Source organism: Littorina saxatilis, linkage group LG10 (genome assembly GCF_037325665.1).
Source record: "Littorina saxatilis isolate snail1 linkage group LG10, US_GU_Lsax_2.0, whole genome shotgun sequence".
In the NCBI taxonomy this organism is placed as follows: Eukaryota; Metazoa; Mollusca; class Gastropoda; order Littorinimorpha; family Littorinidae; genus Littorina; species Littorina saxatilis.
Window position 1 is genome coordinate 31,679,507 of NC_090254.1, and position 19,900 is coordinate 31,699,406.

Sequence of the window (19,900 nt, forward strand, 5' to 3'; positions counted from 1 at the left end):
CTGCCCACCCCGTATGTAATACGTGGTCATTTTCGGTTTGTCCTACGCCCATAACCGTATCTCATACGTGGGATTTGTGTCAACAACATTTCAGGACATTTCTGAAAACTAAATGGGAGGTAACCACTGTCCAAGTACTTGTAGGGGTTCTAAACACATTTCTTTCCCATAGACCGTTCGGGTAATGCTGTTATACTGTGGCAGTGAAGGGGTTAAAAAAAATCCAGCATGTTTCTGCATATTGAGCCAGAATTTTTTTGTTTTGGCACATCGACGTTGCAGTTCCGGAGCAAATGATCAACATTTCTTTGCGAATTTGCGTTCAAATGTGTTTTTCCCATATTATTACAATGCACAGCTCGAAAATATGGCCAAGAACAAATCTATGGTACTTCGAAGAAAGAAGAATAACAACATTCTTGTCCAATACGACTTGCAATTTACCGTGCGCGCTGTAAAATCTTCCTACCTTCAAAGCAGACGAAAAGCAGACAGCTTCATTTTCTTCCAAGGGAGAAATCGTTGGTCATAAAGTCTTGCAGGACCCAAACATACTTCTGCACGCTTTCTTTTCTTTTCATATTCCGTTGCTTCGCAAAAATGAAATGTCAAATGGTTTTCTCAACTTGTCAAGTCAGTCAAAACGACCGCAGAACACAGAACTGCCAACTGGGAAATGACACTGATTGAAATACGAACTGAGATCTTCGATGACGAAAGTATAAATGACGTCATGTGGTCACACCTATCTCGAGAACGCGTCGCTCAGAACCAACGCCCCTCCATTAGATGGTCAGAATCAATTGTCTAGAAACTTCAGATAGGTGATCTTCTTTAAACATCAGAGGTCAAGGTAACCATTTTCTATCACTGCGTAAGATTTCAAAAGAACTTACGTCATGGCTTGGTAAAAATCCCGAGCCATGCCCGTTTAAAACTGAACATCAAGGCAAAGATGTCGCTGATAAGACAACGTGATACTGATATTGTGCACGCACACACGCCGTGAAGCAGCCGTGGTAACATGAGGTTTTGAACCTCCAACCAGTAATGGTGAGTATTTCCTCTTGAACTGTCAAAGTGAGTTTGTAATGTAATGTCACTGGATCTAGTGTACGGGACCACTGATTTTGGGGGTAGAACTAGAATTATCTAGAGGGAGAAAAGCATGTCAAGTTGTTGCAAATGAAGCGGATATGATGATATGTGATGACATTTGATAGATTTAACCCCAAAATGTGATTCGTTCGTTGCACGTCATACCGCATGTTAAAAAATCTACACAGCAGCGTGCAACAAGTTGTAGACATAACCAAGCTAAGAGTAGGTAACTCGCGGAAAATCGGAAGTCTCCAAAACAGCAAAATAACACGCTTTCACCTGGTGCAGTTAGGCAGTTCGAACGTGTCTTTTGCGTTGTTTTTGATGATAAAAACTGACCTACGATTAAAGAGCAGACATCGGCCTCGACCTGCACCGCAATTTAGAAGAATTCGTATCCTTTTCTTATTGAGTATTTTTTCTGCAAAATATATTCAGGATCATCAAGACTTCAAAAATAGAGTGCACCCTGCTGAAAATACGATATCTTGGTGGTTCGTTCGTTACTCATACCGTCCTGATCACTTACATAAGCACCAGAGTGTGCGAAAGACTCAAAAATGCAGATGAAACACACCAACCTCGCTACTTCGGAGCTATTTTTAGCGTTCTCACTATTTTTCGATCAAATGCTTACGTAAAAACCATAACGTCAAAAGATGTTCGAATTTGTGTTTGCAACAATGTTCACCAAATGATTTTACAATCAACGAAACCATTGTAAGTGGGAAAATGTCTTAATTCGCTGAATAACAATGGGTTCTTTCATATGTTAGATCGGGAAAGTCATATCTAGCATCATACAGAATTGTTCACAAACCTAAACATACTCAAAAGTTGATTTCAAAAACTATAGTCTGTTTCAATGACTTTCAGCAAGTTTCAACATTATAATAAAGCGAAATATCTAGACACATTGAAAGAAATTTAGTGCAGTAAACAGTTTTCCTGATCACGATTCATTGTGTGAAACTTTCTTTACAACTTTCTTTCATGAAGTGTACGTATTTTTCTAGAAAAAGGCGTGTCCCCTTTTTTGAGTGCACTACCTCTGTTTTTAAAAAAATCGAAAAAAATACACAACGGCCATAATTCCTCTTTATTTGAATGAATGTCAACTTCAAAAAGATTGTTTTAGAGTGCAGATTAAAAAAAATCAATGCATGAAGAATTTAAAAAAAACAGTTGGTTATACCTACAACAAGATCTTTTCCTCGCTGGGAAATATGGCTAGATCTCAATGTGTGTAGAACAGTTCGCTCTGCTGTCACAGAGTCCACGATGCAGGCCCCTGTGCTGCGACTTCTGTCTTGTGTGTGGCGCACTTTAAATGTCAAAGCAGCACCGCCCTGATATCACCCTTCGTGGTGGACTGGGCGTTAAGCAAACAAACAAACGATGCAGGCCGATTTCAGCGATATCGGTTCTTAAAAATCACTCATCTTGGATCATATTTGTGATTTTTCTTGGTATCTCATTCACACACACACACACAGACAGACAGACAGACACAAGTCGTATATATATATAGATATCCATTTTGACTTGCTGGGCTCCATGAGTCTACGATTCAGACAAATTTCAGCGAAATTAAAATCACGCATCGTCGATCATATTCTTGCTTTTTCTCAGCGTCCCCATCCAGTTTTTGTGTATGTGTAGTACATATAACAGTTTAAACTTCACTGGCCTTTTTACATTTAGTCAAGTTTTGACTAAATGGTTTAACATAGAAGGGGGAAGGGCGGATCAATTCACTTTGGAGGGGGCGGTTACAAAATGACTGCGAAGATACAAGTTGACGGCGCCGAAGGCGCCTAAGCCTCTAGGGGGGTCCGGGGGCATGCCCCCCCGGAAATTTTTTTTAGGCCAAAAAAAAAAATTGTCTGTTTCTGGTAACATGGCTAAAAAAAATAGGGTCGGTAGGTAGGGATTTTTTTTAATTTTTTTAATTTTTTTTATTTTTTTTTACCCCAAATGTAGACCAATAAAACTAACTTTAAAAATCGCGCAAAGAGACTGGATTCACTATACATAGAGACAAGACACTCAACACATTTACAAATCGTCAGCGGACTTTCGTTTTCACACGTTTTTGTTGTTCATTTTCTCACCCTGTCCTTTACCACCAAAAAAAACAAAACATTTTTGAGTTTGGAAAAAAAAAGTTTAGGGTCGGCGCCGAAATTTAGGGTCGGTCGGGTGACCAGAAACAGACAATTTTTTTTATGTGGCCTTATCCAAAGAAGCAAAATAGAGCTATCTGGTGCATCCTGAGCCAATAAATGACCTCTTTTTTTTTTTGGGGGGGGGTGGGGGGGGGGTTACGTAACCCGTGTAACCCCCCCCCCCAGATCCGCCCTTGGCCCGGAATCGAGACGAGGGTCGTGGTGTATGTGTGTGTGTGTGTGTGTGTGTGTGTGTGTGTGTGAGTGTGTGTGTGTGTGTGTGTTACACGACACTTGAGATTGCCACAAGTTCTCAAACGTCGTATAGTTGTGTTCTTTTATTCTACGTCGCCCGTCTTCGCAGCAACAGAAAACAACTCGTCAAATTGAGTTCGAGGATTTATTCAGCATTCAATACATACAACTGCACAACGTAGCAGAACTCAAATAGAAGCTTTTTTAACATTCAAATCGCGCTGGCATATATAGTAAATACTCAATCTCGAGAATATTCCAGACCGAACATGATACAACTACATTATATGCGAACCGCCCATGGACTAGAATGGTGACGTTCTCTGTGACGTACATCAAAAGGTGCCGACGCCCTTAATCCGATCGAACGCCACGAACTCACACTAAAACAGCATGGTAAACAACTTGTTTTGACAGGACTAGAAAGTTCACCTGCATTCTCGTCCAAGCATAAACATTGTGTCCACAAAATACAATATCGGCACCCTCCCACAAAGTACAAATAAGTCAACTACATGCAACACACAAAACCGAACCAAAGTTCAGCAACGGTAGCGTTTCCTAACAGTGTGTGTGGAGCGATTCAGAGTAAACTACTTTACCGATCTTTATGAAATTTTTCATGAGAGTTCCTGGGTATAATATCCCCAGACGTTTTTTTTCCATTTTTTCGATGTCTTTGATGACGTCATATCCGGCATTTTGTAAACGTTGAGGCGGCACTGTCACACCCTCATTTTTCAATCAAATTGATTGAAATTTTGGCCAGGCAATCTTCGACAAAGGCCGGACTTTGGTATTGCATATCAGCTTGGAGGCTTAAAAATTAATTTATGACTTTGGTCATTAAAAATCTGAAAATTGTAATTAAAATTATATTTTTATAAAACGATCCAAAATTACGTTTATTGTATTCTTCGTCATTTTCTGATTCCAAAAACATATAAATATGTTATATTCGAATTAAAAACAAGCTCTGAAAATTAAAAATATAAAAAATTATGATTAAAATTAAATTTTCGAAATCAATTTAAAAGCAATTTCATCTTATTCCTTGTCCGTTCCTGATCAAAAACATATAGATATGATATGTTTGGATTAAAAACACGTTCAGAGAGTTAAAAAGAATAGAAATATAGAAAAGCGTGCTATCCTCCTCAGCGCAACCGCTTCCGCGCTTTTCTGGATTGTTAATTTCACTGCCTTTGCCACGAGCGGTGGACAGACGATGCTACGAGTGTGCGGTCTTGCGGAAAAAATGCAATGCGTTCAGTTTCATTCTGTGAGTTCGACTGAGCTTGACTAAATCTTGTATTTTCGCCTTACGCGACTTGTTTTTTTGTAGGGTGGGGGTGGGGGGGGGGGGGGGGTGGACAGTGCATCATCGATTTGAAAGTATTGTCCTTGGTTTACGGGAGGCTTACTGTGCCTTTAAGTGACTGTTGGTAAACCATCACAGATACGGTCAGGCTTTTACACACAGTACAAACACCCTTCCATTTGAACTCTCACCAAACGGGAACATCCTAGGTGGCCTACGTAAAGAGCGAGCAATTTTCAAAGAATTTATTTTTGCGTGGTTTATCTTACCCCTGAGCCATCGTGAACCCGTGTGATCCAGTTTCCCTTTTTCACAATGTAGTCGTCAGTTAGTCATTTGAATGCGACTCGATGTGAGCTTATTTACAATAGCACGTTTTTATGCACGAAACAAACGGCTGTGGTTTACAAGAACTCTAGCGATGGCTTTTGACTGTTGAGAGGAACGGCGATATGCACTGATAAACCGTCGTCTGCTACGACCCTTGCGTGACCCTGCTTCCGGGCTTTTCTTTTTTCAAACTTTCACAACTTCGAATTGTACTGATCTTGTCTTGATGAAAAAAGAATTCTTTTATGATTAAAGAATGTTTGTGTAACAAGCTGTCAATTTATTATTTAGATTTTAAAAGTTAGGTCTTGCGCAAAAACGCACCACGGTCCAAAAACATTTTGATAATCATCGATTCACGGCTATCGCCAGTTTACATCGATAGAATGAGACCCGAAGGGAAGTAACTCATGTTTGACCTGAGTTCAGGATGGGTCCAAAAAGTGTTCGAGACAATCTGCAAAACTAATTCTTTAAAAATTGCTCGCTCTTTACGTAGGGCACCTAGGATGTTCCCGTTTGGTGAGCGTTCAAATGGAAGGGTGTTTGTACTGTGTGTAAAAGCCTGACAGTATCTGTGATGGTTTACGGGAGGCTTACTGTCCGGGCGTGATTTCCGGTATCATAACAGCCGTCCAGCACCAAAACGAGGCGCCATTGTTGTTGGACCAAGTCCACGAAAATAAATTCTTTGAACATTTCTCACGCTCGACAGAAAGCAGCCAGGATGTTCCCGTTCGGTGAGCGTTCAAATGGAAGTATGCTTGTACTATATGTAGACTCTCGGGGAGCTCTGTGATGGTTTACGGGAGGCTTACTGTGCCTTTAACGATTAGGTAGACCGCCATAGATCTACCCAGGCTTTTACAGACGATAAGTACATCTCCCGTCTTGGACGCATACCAACATTCGACAGCCTCTGTGCTTTCCGTGCAAAGTGAGATTTTGTGCAGAATTATTTTCGCAGAGTGATAAATTATACGAGTCCGGTACGAAATTAATTGAACAAAAGAATTTAGATATGGCATAAGCAACCAGGCTGTTGAGTTCTGGTGTGTGTCCAAGTGGAAGCATGCTCATCATGTCCCTGACAACAACATGGACCTATCAATGCTGATGTACAAGATGGTCTGCGCGAGAAAGGAATGCAGCTTTTAAAGTCGCACTCCTTCCCGTGTTAACAGTTCGGCTCACCATGTCAGATATGGCCAGGCGTTTACATGGGATCAGAGAGCGAGAGAGAGAGAGAGAGAGAGAGAGAGAGAGAGAGAGAGAGAGAGAGAGAGAGAGAGAGAGAGAGAGAGAGAGAGAGAGAGAGAGAGAGACAGACAGACAGACAGCCAGACAGACAGACAGAGGGGCACGAAGTGACAGGCAGACGGACATGCAGAAAGACAGGCATCGGCACTGAGAGAAGTCTGAGCAATCGCGAATGCGTCGTACATGACAGAAAAAAACGTACACGTTACTGTGACATAGCAGGATGTGTCGTAGGTATCGTATCTCCTGCTTCCATTAAAGGTAGAAACCTAATTGTTTGCTACGACTGTGTGCTCCCCACTTCCTAGGTACACACTGAGTTTCAGCTCAATCGACCCATAAAAAACGCTCGCGCTGGACCCGAGTACTCTTCAGACATTCACACACACACACACACACACACACACACACTCTCTCTCCCTCACTCCTTCTCTCTCTCCCTCTCTCTCTCTCTCACACACACACACACACACAGACACACAGACACAGACACAGACACACACACACACACACACACACACACACACACACACTACCACATCTCCATTCTAAAACACGTCACGTTCCAAATCAAAAGACGACATTCTATTTTCTTACGTCACTATTCTTGGTTTACGGTACCATTCGGCGGCTTTGCTACGAATAGTCTTGGTTTGCCGAGACCTTGCACCGTTCTATCAGACTGCCTGGCTGGCTGTTGCACCGCGAATTCCTCCCACCGCCAAGTCGTTTTTTGACTCACATGCGATAGTGGGGCTCGTATGTTGCAGACGCACTCATAAATCATTCACATCTTGCAACAAACATCATACTTTGTGATATTGTTCCTTATAATTATTTAAGGGATTTCAGATACAGAGCCACTTCAGAAATCGTTTTTTTTGTTTTTGATAGGGAATAAAAGGCTGCATTTACAGCAGACGAAATTCGTACCAAAAGCGCTCAGCAGTAAATATTCCCAACTCAACAAATGTAAAATTCAATGGTTTACCATGCACCAGAAGTTGTCTGCTGATAACACATGCATGACATAAATACTCTTATGGGTATTTTTGTGTTCTGGTATTTAATTTGATCGTTTTTAGAATGTTATATATCCGCAGCATGAAAATTCAAGATGGCGGCCTCCGCAACATTGCGTGTTTTGATTTGAGCGAAAACAACGTTTCTGAAGGTAAGTTTTCAAGAATACGCATCCATTCACCAATGTCACATCATTTTACTGTTTAGTTTTCCCCTGGGGTCTGTTATTCATCGGGTGAAGCGCTGAAATGCAGAGACTTTGTTTAATCTTGCAATAGCTCATCAGCTGGATTGTGATGCTGATAGATCTAGATCTATCTGTTGATTACAAGTAAGGAAATCATGATCGCCACGCTGGTGATTTTAAACAGATTAAACGAACTTTGAATAAAAGGCGAGGAGAAAGAGATTGTTCATGGTATGATAAATGATTAGTCCTGCCTACGTTAAGGACTTCCATAAGGTGGGGAGGGGTAGAGTCAAAAACTGAGTGAGGGTAGGCCAGATAGTAGGATGACCAGCTGGAGATAAAAACACTCCACTCCCCATGTCTTTTTGTGTGTTGTGATCAAACTTTCAAAGACGGTAGGTAACAGACAAAAGCATACAGTGTATGCTAATCAAATGAGATAAGTGGTTTTGAAAAATGAAGAGGTACCGCTCTTTGAGTTTTACAATTTTGGTTTGTTGCTTGTTTCTCATCCTTTTGCTTATTTTAAGTTGACCGTGCATTGGTGTGAATTTTATTTTTACAGGATATATACAAGAGTTACACCACATGCCGGTTCCTGGGAACAAGCGTTCTGCATTTATTCCGGTGCCACAGAAGGGAGCTGATTTCACTAGTACTACTGTATCAAGGTTTGTTACCTAATACATCTTAACAGTAAGATTTTTTTATTTGTATTAATTGGAACATGTTTGCACATCATTTGTAAGCGACCTCTGTGAATTTGATGGGTTTAACGTACGAACCCTCACTATGGTCAACATTCTGTTAGCAACTGTTTGAAGCGAATAAATGTAGCGGTCAGAAAGATTCCAGAATCAGGTGGGTCACTGGAAAAGTTCTGTGTTTGTTTGTTTTTTAACCTGAAACAGTGAGAATTATACGAATTCATGAAATACAATTTTCTTTCATTTTGGTCTGTTGTGTGAAGACTTGCTAACTTGCTTGACCGACTCTCTGAGATAGTAAACATTATTCAAATACATTCAAATAAAAATGTCACTTTTCATCTTTTGTGTGAAGGGTACCCCAGGCTGATTTCCTGCACCATGGATGTAGAGGAGGCCAGACAGTCTGCTTCTCATTCCAGCTGTGTTGCGTTTTTTTCTGCTCGTGAAGTGTATCGCCACATTGCCAAAGCCATTGGCCAAGAGAAGTCACCCTGTCTGCCCATTTTGCATAGCCTTACAGGCTGTGACACTATGTCGTTCTTCAATGGTATTGGGGAATCAGAAGGCTTGGGAAGTATGGCAAGCATTTGAAGACGTCACTCAAACTTTCTTCAGGTTGTCTGCTCCTCTTTGTAAGCTGAGTACCACTGACAGGGTAGCACAAGAGCTTTTTGGTGTACATTTGTAGGACAAAACCAGCAACGTACTGGGTGGAAATAGTGCTAGACGGTACCTCTTCAGTAAAAAGAGCTGCCAAATTGACCATAATGATAATCCCCTTACAAGTGAGGTGCTGCTGCAGGACATGAGATTGAGAAGAGCCATCTACCTATTAGACTTCCAAACTCTGTGGGCTGGCAGTTCAAGGCTGGAAAGTGGGAGTCATTCTGGACGAGCTTTCAAGAGGTATCCAGCGTGTGCCGAGAACTCATGAGGTGTGCCTGCAAGAAGAGCTGTACAACAAAACGCTGCAAATGCTGCTAAGAAGGACTGCAGAGCACAGCTCTCTGCAAATGTGCTTGCATGCCTGTGAAAACTGTCAGCATCTAAACTGTGCAAAAATATTATTGCACCCATTTTCATACCCCAACTCAAACATTTATTCCTGTGTCATTTTATTCAAACTGTCTATGCCATTAAAGGCTCGCATCTTCGCTATCTGGCACATTTTTTTTTAACATCATCATTTATGCCGTCAAAATTAGGATACCCTTGACGTGACAAAGAGATGTGACAAAAACTTCGGGTACCTTTTAAAAAGCCGACGACAATTCCTGAGGCACAACTGGGTCACTGTTGTATACGAAGAGAAAGTCAACTTGATTATCCATCCAGAACAGGTTGTTTTATTTCGCCATCTTGCATATTTCTAGTGTTGTGCCATTTTACCTACTGATGTATATGTCGATCTCACGGATGAGATGTTTATGTGTCAAATTTGAGGGATACCCAAGTCAACTAAAATCCATGTATTTTAGCAATGACCAAGTGGGTTGCGTTGAAACTTTCAGGAATGTGTGTCTACGCACGAGGCGTAGTTCAACCGTTTGAGTACACTTTCAAATCTTCACGAAATAATATTTTAAAAACTGCCACAGGTTTGTTGACTTACATCCCACATATTTTTGACTTCGCATGTATATATGACAGATGGTTGTTTCAAGTACTGCCAAAGTTTCTTTTGAGTATAGACACTTGCCGGAATGTGCTAGTTGTGTAAACACATGAGAACAAACAACGTTTTCGAAATACAGCGATTATGAATTTTAGTCGACTTTTGAGTTGATACATTACATTTTTATCAGTTTTATTTTGGGGGTACCCTAATTTGGGCGGCGGTCAAATAACCCATGTAAAGGCCCCCTTGTATCTTAAAAGTGTTCCAGTTAGCCAAGTTGAGTGCCCTCAATAGCATACATTGAATATAACAGCACAGGAATGAATGTTTTCGTTTTGGTATGAAAATTGGTGCAATATATTTATTTTTGCACAGTTTAGGTAATCCACAAATTCTTCAACCCTGCCACCCACACCGTCCAATCATTCTCTGCACCAACAATACATGTATTGTTTTGTTTAAAAATGTGTTTGTGTTAGTTTCTATTGCAAGAGAATGTCTTGTAGCATCAAAAATGCCTAAATACCCTTTTATTGGCGGCCATTTTGAAAATTGTAAAAAAACTACTGATTTCTTAATTTTTTCACGGTGGCTCTGTATCAGGTTTTGTTAAGCAAAAGCAAATGTCCATTTACGCCAAATTTGCTGTTAATCACATGAAGTGAAATATGCCTAACATACCCAACCGTTTACACTGGCGGCCATTTTGAAAAATTGTTTAAAAACTACCCATTTTTTTATTTTTCGCGATGGCTCTGTATCAGGTTTTGTTAAGCACATAAAACTCTTCATATTTGCTTAATTTGGTGTTTGTTGCATGATTTGAATGATTTTGCAACATAGGAGCCCCACTACGATGTACTCACCCGAGTCGTCCGTCCGTCCGTCCGTCCGGACGTCCGGACGTCCGTCCGTCCGTCCGTCCGGAAAACTTTAACGTTGGATATTTCTTGGACACTATTCAGTCTATCAGTACCAAATTTAGCAAGATGGTGTATGATGACAAGGCCCCATAAAACATACATAGCATCTTGACCTTGCTTCAAGGTCAAGGTCGCAGGGGCCATAAATGTTGCCTAAAAAACAGCTATTTTTCCCATTTTTGACTCACATGCGAAGCAAAAGTGAGTCTATGTACTCACCCGAGTCGTCCGTCCGTCCGTCCGTCCGTCCGTCCGGACGTCCGTCCGTCCGTCCGTCCGGACGTCCGTCCGGAAAACTTTAACGTTGGATATTTCTTGGACACTATTCAGTCTATCAGTACCAAATTTGGCAAGATGGTGTATGATGACAAGGCCCCAAAAAACATACATAGCATCTTGACCTTGCTTCAAGGTCAAGGTCGCAGGGGCCATAAATGTTGCCTAAAAAACAGCTATTTTTTACATTTTTTACATTTTCTCTGAAGTTTTTGAGATTGAATACCTCACCTATATATGATATATAGGGCAAAGTAAGCCCCATCTTTTGATACCAGTTTGGTTTACCTTGCTTCAAGGTCAAGGTCACAGGAGCTCTTCAAAGTTGGATTGTATACATATTTTGAAGTGACCTTGACCCTGAACTATGGAAGATAACTGTTTCAAACTTAAAAATTATGTGGGGCACATGTTATGCTTTCATCATGAGACACATTTGGTCACATATGATCAAGGTCAAGGTCACTTTGACCCTTATGAAATGTGACCAAAATAAGGTAGTGAACCACTAAAAGTGACCATATCTCATGGTAGAAAGAGCCAATAAGCACCATTGTACTTCCTATGTCTTGAATTAACAGCTTTGTGTTGCATGACCTTGGATGACCTTGACCTTGGGTCAAGGTCACATGTATTTTGGTAGGAAAAATGTGTAAAGCAGTTCTTAGTGTATGATGTCATTGCTAGGTTTAGTTATTTGACCATGTCAAGGTCAAGCATGTGAGTCGTATGGGCTTTGCCCTTCTTGTTCCCATTTTCTCTGAAGTTTTTGAGATTGAATACCTCACCTATATATGATATATAGGGCAAAGTAAGCCCCATCTTTTGATACCAGTTTGGTTTACCTTGCTTCAAGGTCAAGGTCACAGGAGCTCTTCAACGTTGGATTGTATACATATTTTGAAGTGACCTTGACCCTGAACTATGGAAGATAACTGTTTCAAACTTAAAAATTATGTGGGGCACATGTTATGCTTTCATCATGAGACACATTTGGTCACATATGATCAAGGTCAAGGTCACTTTGACCCTTATGAAATGTGACCAAAATAATGTAGTGAACCACTGAAAGTGACCATATCTCATGGTAGAAAGAGCCAATAAGCACCATTGGACTTCCTATGTCTTGAATTAACAGCTTTGTGTTGCATGACCTTGGATGACCTTGACCTTGGGTCAAGGTCACATGTATTTTGGTAGGAAAAATGTGTAAAGCAGTTCTTAGTGTATGATGTCATTGCTATGTAAAGGTCAAGGTCAAGCATGTGAGTCGTATGGGCTTTGCCCTTCTTGTTTGTGGTTTATTTCGCATTTAGGTCCCAGGTAACATTATGAAGTTTTAATACGATCAATCGGACCTATTATCAAGTTAGTGTATCAACTTTTGAACGAACTGCGCCCAGTAGTTTCCCAGCAATAAGCTGTTAAGTCGAGACACACACACAGACACACAGACAGACAATTAAAGTCTGCTGGACCCTTGTACTAGCGTACTCGGGGATAAACACCGGAGATCTAACTGCGGACAGGACAAACAGACAGTCAGAATGAAATCGATTGACTATACGTATTCCACTGCCGGTATGGAAGACCTGTTAGCTAGCCTCAGTAAGAAGAGCACGGGTTCGAAACCAGGCCGGGGCGGGCAAAGGTCAACTTAATGTGCCCACTGAGATAAGGTATCCATGTCCCACCCCCGTGCCACCGCAGTGTCACGTTAAAGACCGGTCATTCTGCTGTGAGTGCAGGTGGCTGACTACACCTAAAAAAACAGACACCTTGGTAGCGCGACTCTTGTTGCTGCTAGCTTTCCACTGGGCCGAGAGGAAGCGACCCGATCTTCCCATTCATGAACTCCTATGTACACTTGTGGGTAACGAGTGTTATTTTTACTATTTAGGCAGTCATACTCTGTTCTCGGAGGATGTGTATTAATCTCAGGAAGAGCGGCAAGCCGGGCAAGCGGAGGCCGGCAATGGGGGGCTGAGTCCCGCCGTGGTCGAGCTCGAGCTGGAGAAGAGCGAGTCGCGGTCCACATGGGGCAGCCGTATGCAGTTCCGCCTGTCCTGTCTCGGCTACTGCGTCGGCCTGGGCAACGTGTGGCGCTTCCCATACCTCTGCTACAAGTTTGGCGGCGGTGAGTGCAATTCAATGGATCCCCCCTTTTAAGACATTGCTTTTTACATTGAGTCAATTTTGACTACATGTTTTAACATAGGCCGGGATTCGAGACGAGGGTAGTGGTCTGTGTCTTTGAGTGTGTGTGTGTGTGTGTGTGTGTGTGTGTGTGTGTGTGTGTGTGTGTGTGTGTGTGTGTGTGTGTGTGTGTGTGTGTGTGTGTGTGTGTGTGTGTTGTGTTGTGTTGTGTGAGTCGTCTAGGCATTTGCTCTTCTTGTTTCTGTGCAGCGGCTTTCCTGCTGACGTACTTATTTCTGCAACTGACCATTGGCAAACCGCTGTGGTTCATGGAGGTGTCGCTCGGCCAGTACTCGGGGAAGGGACCCGTCAGAGCCTACGACTTCAACCCGGCAGCCAGAGGTAAAGTCAAACCTGCCTGTAACGACCACTCCAGGGACCGGCCAAAAGGGGTAAATGGGCGCCATGGAAAGGTAAAGTCAAACCTGCCTGTAACGACCACTCCAGGGACCGGCCAAAAGGGGTAAGTGGGCGCCATGGAAAGGTAAAGTCAAACCTGCCTGTAACGACCACTCAAGGGACCGGCCAAAAGGGGTAAGTGGGCGCCATGGAAAGGTAAAGAAAAACCTGCCTGTAACGACCACTCAAGGGACCGGCCAAAAGGGGTAAGTGGGCGCCATGGAAAGGTAAAGTCAAACCTGCCTGTAACGACCACTTAAGGGACCGGCCAAAAGGGGTAAGTGGGCGCCATGGAAAGGTAAAGAACAACCTAGTCGTGGTTGTTTAGGGGACAGTCGCGTTGGACACATATGGTCGGTAACGAAAGGACCAGGACAGGTTCGACTGTAGTTAAACTGTTTGTTTAGAAGATTGCACCGGTGTTGTTCCCAGATTGAGACCACGATAAGTCAGTCGGACCTGGATTGAGACTAGGTGTAGGTCGAAATGCCTCTTGCTTTTTCTCGTTCAGTGTCAAAACTATCGACCAGGGGTAAGAAAAGGGCATCAGATCAAACAAAGTATGCGTCAATGACAGAAGATCCAGGCCTGATAACAACACTGCAACAGTATACAGGGATCCCACCATCATATACAGAGAATTAATCTTTGAATTAGTTATTGCTTCTTTGTCTGCTATATGGCTCTTCTTTCTTGAAGATGTTGTTTTTGTGTGCCCAAAGTTGTCATTTTTACAAAATATCATTCTCTTCTTTCGAAGCGCACGCAAGCAAGCACACAATGGCCATTGTCATTCGATACAGTGTTTTCCCCGACTCAGAGGACATTTGTACAGTTGGACCTGGAAAGTAATTTCTTATACGTCCAAATGTATTGTCTGCAAAAACTTATTCAGTCAGAATTAATCCCTTCTTCATGTCAAAACTATCTGACGGTGGACCTCCCAGCGATCATACTAATGCGTCAGATCTAAATAGTATATATATATATATATGTGTCTGTGTACGATGTCTGAAACCAACACTGCCCAAACTCGTGGGCTTTTTGGTTTCTGCGTGTGCGGAGGTTGACTGGAGGTGACTGGACCTATGAACGGCTGCGGGTTTTAGGAGTAGCAATACCACTAGGCCGAAAAGATCGGTAACACATGAACTTTGACTAAAATGCGCTCGGTCTTTTGGTGTTGGCAGGAATAGGGCTGTCGATGTGTATGGCGTCAGGAATGGTTTCCCTGTACTACAACGTCATTATGGCCTACGTCCTGCTGTACTTCGGGTCCTCCTTCAAGTCAACCTTGCCCTGGGATTTCTGTAGACCGGTGAGTAGCGAGTGCAGGTGATGTAGAGGTTACATGCCGAGTCTCAGTGATTATTAAAAATAATGGTAGAAGTTGGCGGATCATGAAAAATGCGAGCTTCAGCGAGCTTTTTCATGACCGCGAACTGAGACCATTATTTTTAATAATCACTGAGACGAGGTGTGTAACCTCTTTATTCCTCCTTTCTTCAGTTATTCAAAGAAAACAGGAGTTTTTGTGCGAAAGTTTGATCGAATCCGAATCACTCAACCAGTCAACCTGCGCAGGCGATTGATTAATGCGCGGTTGTATAGTTCCGTGCAAATCATTCCATTCTGTTAACACTTCTTGTCAGTTTCCCTGTTTTAGACTAAAATCAAGTACACAGATATGCTGTTATTCTGCTGTGGCGGTAAAGGCAGATATTGTGTGTTCTGTTTATGTTTTAGTATCGTTTAGGATAATGTTCTTTCGTCAAATGGGACTAGCAGACGAACTTTTGCACCCGTGTTCCAACGTTAATTACTGTATGAAGTTCAGTTTTCTGGGGAAAATAGTGTATGAAACCGCTTTATGTTGTTTAAATTGATGAGATGTGTGCATTTGGTTGCGTGTGATCTGTTTATAAAATGAAATATTGTTGAAAACTGACCGTCGGATTGCAGTCAGTGTTGTCGAAGAAACTGCGTTAAAAGAAGGGGAACTACTCTTGTCGGCAAGAGTATGAGTTACTTGCCTTGGGAATTTGCTTGTGATGAACGGTGTGTGCACGGCAGATCTAGATTCAGAAAACAACCTAACTCATGGATTTATATTGAGATTCATGTGTTCAGGCCTGTAGTTGTTAATTTAAATGCGGTATGTTTGTATTGTTTGCTCCAGAGATGTATATTTCGTACGTATAGAGCGTTCGGAACTTTTCAGTCGCAAAAGTAGTACCAAAACAGAACAGCTTCTCAACCCATTGCACTATCGAGGATTCAGGCTGTTGCTGGCTCGTTATTTGTTTGGTTGCTGGGTCATTATCGAAAAATAACTAGCTCTACAAGTTTACAGAGGTAAAGAAGCAGAGGGGGGAATAAAAGGATGTTATACGTCCTCACGGTGAAACCATTAGGGGCATGTTCCCGGGTGTTACCCGGACTTTAGATGAGATACCCAGTTGTATGCGTGTTTAGCTGTCACTTTGACCAGCCGCTTATGGCTGAATGATCGTCGCCGAGGTCTTTTACGTACCACTGTGGTGACACGGGAGTGGGACATGGATACCGTCTCTCGGTCAGCACATAAAGTTGACCCATGTCCGTCCCGACTTGGATTCGAACCTGTGACCTTTGGATCAAAAGTCTAGTGCTCTACATCTTGAGCTACGGCCGGGCCCCGGGCGAGTGCAGAACACGGCAGGAGTTTATATTATTCTGATAAGCACGTGGGGGGATTCGGGTGTTGTGGATTACTACGATACTACGATACGGGGCGGGGATATAGCTCAGTTGGTAGCGCGCTGGATTTGTATTCAGTTGGCCGCTGTCAGCGTGAGTTCGATCCCAGGTTCGGCGGAAATTTATTTCAGAGTCAACTTTGTGTGCAGACTCTCTTCGGTGTCCGAACCCTCCCCCCGTGTACACTACATTGGGTGTGCACGTTAAAGATCCCACGATTGACAAAAGGGTCTTTCCTGGCAAAATTGCTTAGGCACAGTTAATAATTGTCTACCTATACCCGTGTGACTTGGAATAATAGGCCGCGAAAGGTAAATATGCGCCGAAATGGCTGCAATCTACTGGCCGTATAAAATTTCATCTCACACGGCATCACTGCAGAGCGCCTAGAACTGTACCCACGGAATATGCGCGATATAAGCCTCATTGATTGATTGATTGATTGATTAGATAGTCTCACACAGCCCTATTTTGTCGACCAGGCCCTATTTCTACGGAAGTATAACGATGGGGAATATATTACAGCGACAAAGAACACGCAACAGAAGCTACACTTTAGAACAGCAAATTTGACAATAAAAGTTAGTCCAAATATCGGGCCCTATTGCTACGCTTGAAAACACAAAAGCTGTCAAAGACCCACTGTTCACCTGCGCGCATACGTCCAGCAGATAAAGTTGTGCGTAAGTAAAGGCATACGTCCGTTGTGCCAGTAAGTTCAACTGCTGTCAGAGATGGGTGGCTTGGGAGATGGTCGCGGCATTTTCAGTTCCAATAACGTTTACACATTAATTTTAAGGTAATCCTGGTGTGCGATGTTAATATACATGTACCTTCAACCCCCAGATGTAGCTGTGTACCTCAAGCCGCGATTTGAGACAGACTTCTATGGGCGAGGAATATTGCCAAGTCATGAGTTTTGCGTTCCTTTGAGGCTTTAAATGAATGGTTTTGTTTAGCATACTCATGTCCGACAGTAACAAGTTCACGTGAATCCTGTGTTATTTAAAATTTGCTCTTTGTTGGCATGTTTGTTTGTTGTGTCTGAATGCTGCACTTGAAACCTGAACGAAAACTGCCTGTATTGTATCTGTAAGGAATGGGGACCCACGTGCATCACAGACCGGCGAAGAGCCAGTCTGGTGAAAGCTTGTACATTCTTAACGGCTCCTAATGTCACCTTGAAGTGTTTGTGCACGGGCAATACGACCGTCGACGATCTCTACAAGACCTGCTACAAGCCCTTTGAGACGTCCTCAAGGCTCTACTTCAAGTAAGTGAGAAACCCATTGACTGCCACAATTACGTATAAGGTACGTACTTTACTATACAAAAAGTCCATAATCTGACAAGGAAAACAACCGCTGTATTTGCAGCAAGATGATTGCCTCCCATGGAGACCATTATCTCAGTATACTTGTATACTTTGTATGTTATGATCTTTTTAAAGAAATTCTTCCAGCAGTCATAGTATTTTGGGTACTGTCCTTTACTGCGACCACAATCCTGTTAACAGCCACACTGTTTCATGGTCCTCTCCCTTCTGCTGCTACTGTCTTGGGTCATCTAGCTTTAATTTTATGTTAATTTATATTTTCTTACCTTATCTATCTTATCTGTCTTTGGCTTTGTAGAAGACTACTCGATCCATCTTATCTATCTTCAGTGTCGAGTTGATCCAGACGTCTACCAACATCACAGCCTTTGGGACGCTTCTGGTGGCCTTCTCCCTCTTTCTGCTGCTATCCTTGGTCATCTTTCTTATCTTATCTAACTTTATCTTATCTTGTCTTATCTTGTCTTATCATATCTTATCTTATCTAATATCTCATCAGGGAGACGGCTCAGTAGGTAGCGGCGCTGGCTTGAAACCAGTTTGTTGCTATTGGCTTGGGTTCGATCTCTACGTTCGGCGAGAGATGTATTTCTTAGAGTCAACTTTGTGCAGACTTTCCGACGGTGTCAGAACACCCCTGTGTGCACAGATGCGCACGATAAAGATCCCAAGTTCACAGCAAACGTCTCATGACTTGGAAACACAAAGACACGCATGCAGGAACAAAGAAAGTGGGTAGCATTACGCTGTACGGCAGCTCGCTTTCCCCAGTGAGAAAGCAGCCCCAATTTTTGACTCACATGCGAAGCAAAAGTGAGTCTATGTACTCACCCGAGTCGTCCGTCCGTCCGTCCGTCCGGACGTCCGGAAAACTTTAACGTTGGATATTTCTTGGACACTATTCAGTCTATCAGTACCAAATTTGGCAAGATGGTGTATGATGACAAGGCCCCAAAAAACATACATAGCATCTTGACCTTGCTTCAAGGTCAAGGTCGCAGGGGCCATAAATGTTGCCTAAAAAACAGCTATTTTTCACATTTTTCCCATTTTCTCTGAAGTTTTTGAGATTGAATACCTCACCTATATATGATATATAGGGCAAAGTAAGCCCCATCTTTTGATACCAGTTTGGTTTACCTTGCTTCAAGGTCAAGGTCACAGGAGCTCTTCAAAGTTGGATTGTATACATATTTTGAAGTGACCTTGACCCTGAACTATGGAAGATAACTGTTTCAAACTTAAAAATTATGTGGGGCACATGTTATGCTTTCATCATGAGAACATTTGGTCACATATAATCAAGGTCAAGGTCACTTTGACCCTTATGAAATGTGACCAAAATAAGGTAGTGAACCACTAAAAGTGACCATATCTCATGGTAGAAAGAGCCAATAAGCACCATTGTACTTCATATGTCTTGAATTAACAGCTTTGTGTTGCATGACCTTGACCTTGGGTCAAGGTCACATGTATTTTGGTAGGAAAAATGTGTAAAGCATGTGAGTCGTATGGGCTTTGCCCTTCTTGTTATGAGGGTAACTTCACAGGACTTTATGATACCTTATCCTCATCTTTGTCCTTCTCTTATCTTATCTACCCCTCAATCTACCTTTAGTATCGAGGCCGTCGAGTTAGTCGTCTGCCAACATCACATACTTTGGGACGCCTCCATTAGCCCTCTCTCTCCTGCTGTTGATATCAGTCCTGGGTCATCTGTCTAATATGTTCTTATCTGTTCATATCTGATCTGATCTGATCTGATTTGATCTTATCTGATCTTATCCACCTTCAGTATTGAGGTGATCCAGCCGTCTGCCAACATCACAGAATTTGGGACGCCTCCATTGGCCCTCTCCCTCCTGCTGTTGCTGTCCTGGGTCATCGTGACCCTCTGCATGATCAAGGGCATTAAGAGCTCAGGAAAGGTGGGTCTTCTTTCATTCCGCTTTTTGGCTCAGTACAGTCTTCGTAATGAGAAGTGTTAGGCCGTATTTTTGGCTGAGCGTGACGAAAAGCGTAACATTGAGGTTTTATCGAATGTTATCAAAGCTA

The 19,900-nt window shown here is 42.5% G+C and overlaps 1 protein-coding gene across 2 annotated transcripts in view; it reads left to right on the plus strand.

Annotated features, from left to right (window-relative positions):
- Window positions 1–720: 720 nt before the first annotated feature.
- The window catches only part of LOC138978596 (sodium-dependent proline transporter-like), a 43,886-nt gene continuing 24,706 nt past the window's right edge, over window positions 721–19,900 (plus strand). The window contains exons 1-6 of one of the 2 annotated variants that reach the window (XM_070351355.1): window positions 721–1,053; window positions 13,117–13,312; window positions 13,582–13,713; window positions 14,961–15,088; window positions 17,607–17,782; window positions 19,641–19,773. In XM_070351355.1, coding sequence (XP_070207456.1) covers window positions 1,051–1,053; window positions 13,117–13,312; window positions 13,582–13,713; window positions 14,961–15,088; window positions 17,607–17,782; window positions 19,641–19,773 — 768 coding nt within the window. In that variant the 5' untranslated portion in view covers window positions 721–1,050. Of the gene's footprint in view, window positions 1,054–13,075; window positions 13,313–13,581; window positions 13,714–14,960; window positions 15,089–17,606; window positions 17,783–19,640; window positions 19,774–19,900 lie in introns of both variants that reach the window. The other variant, XM_070351356.1, reaches the window with a different exon arrangement.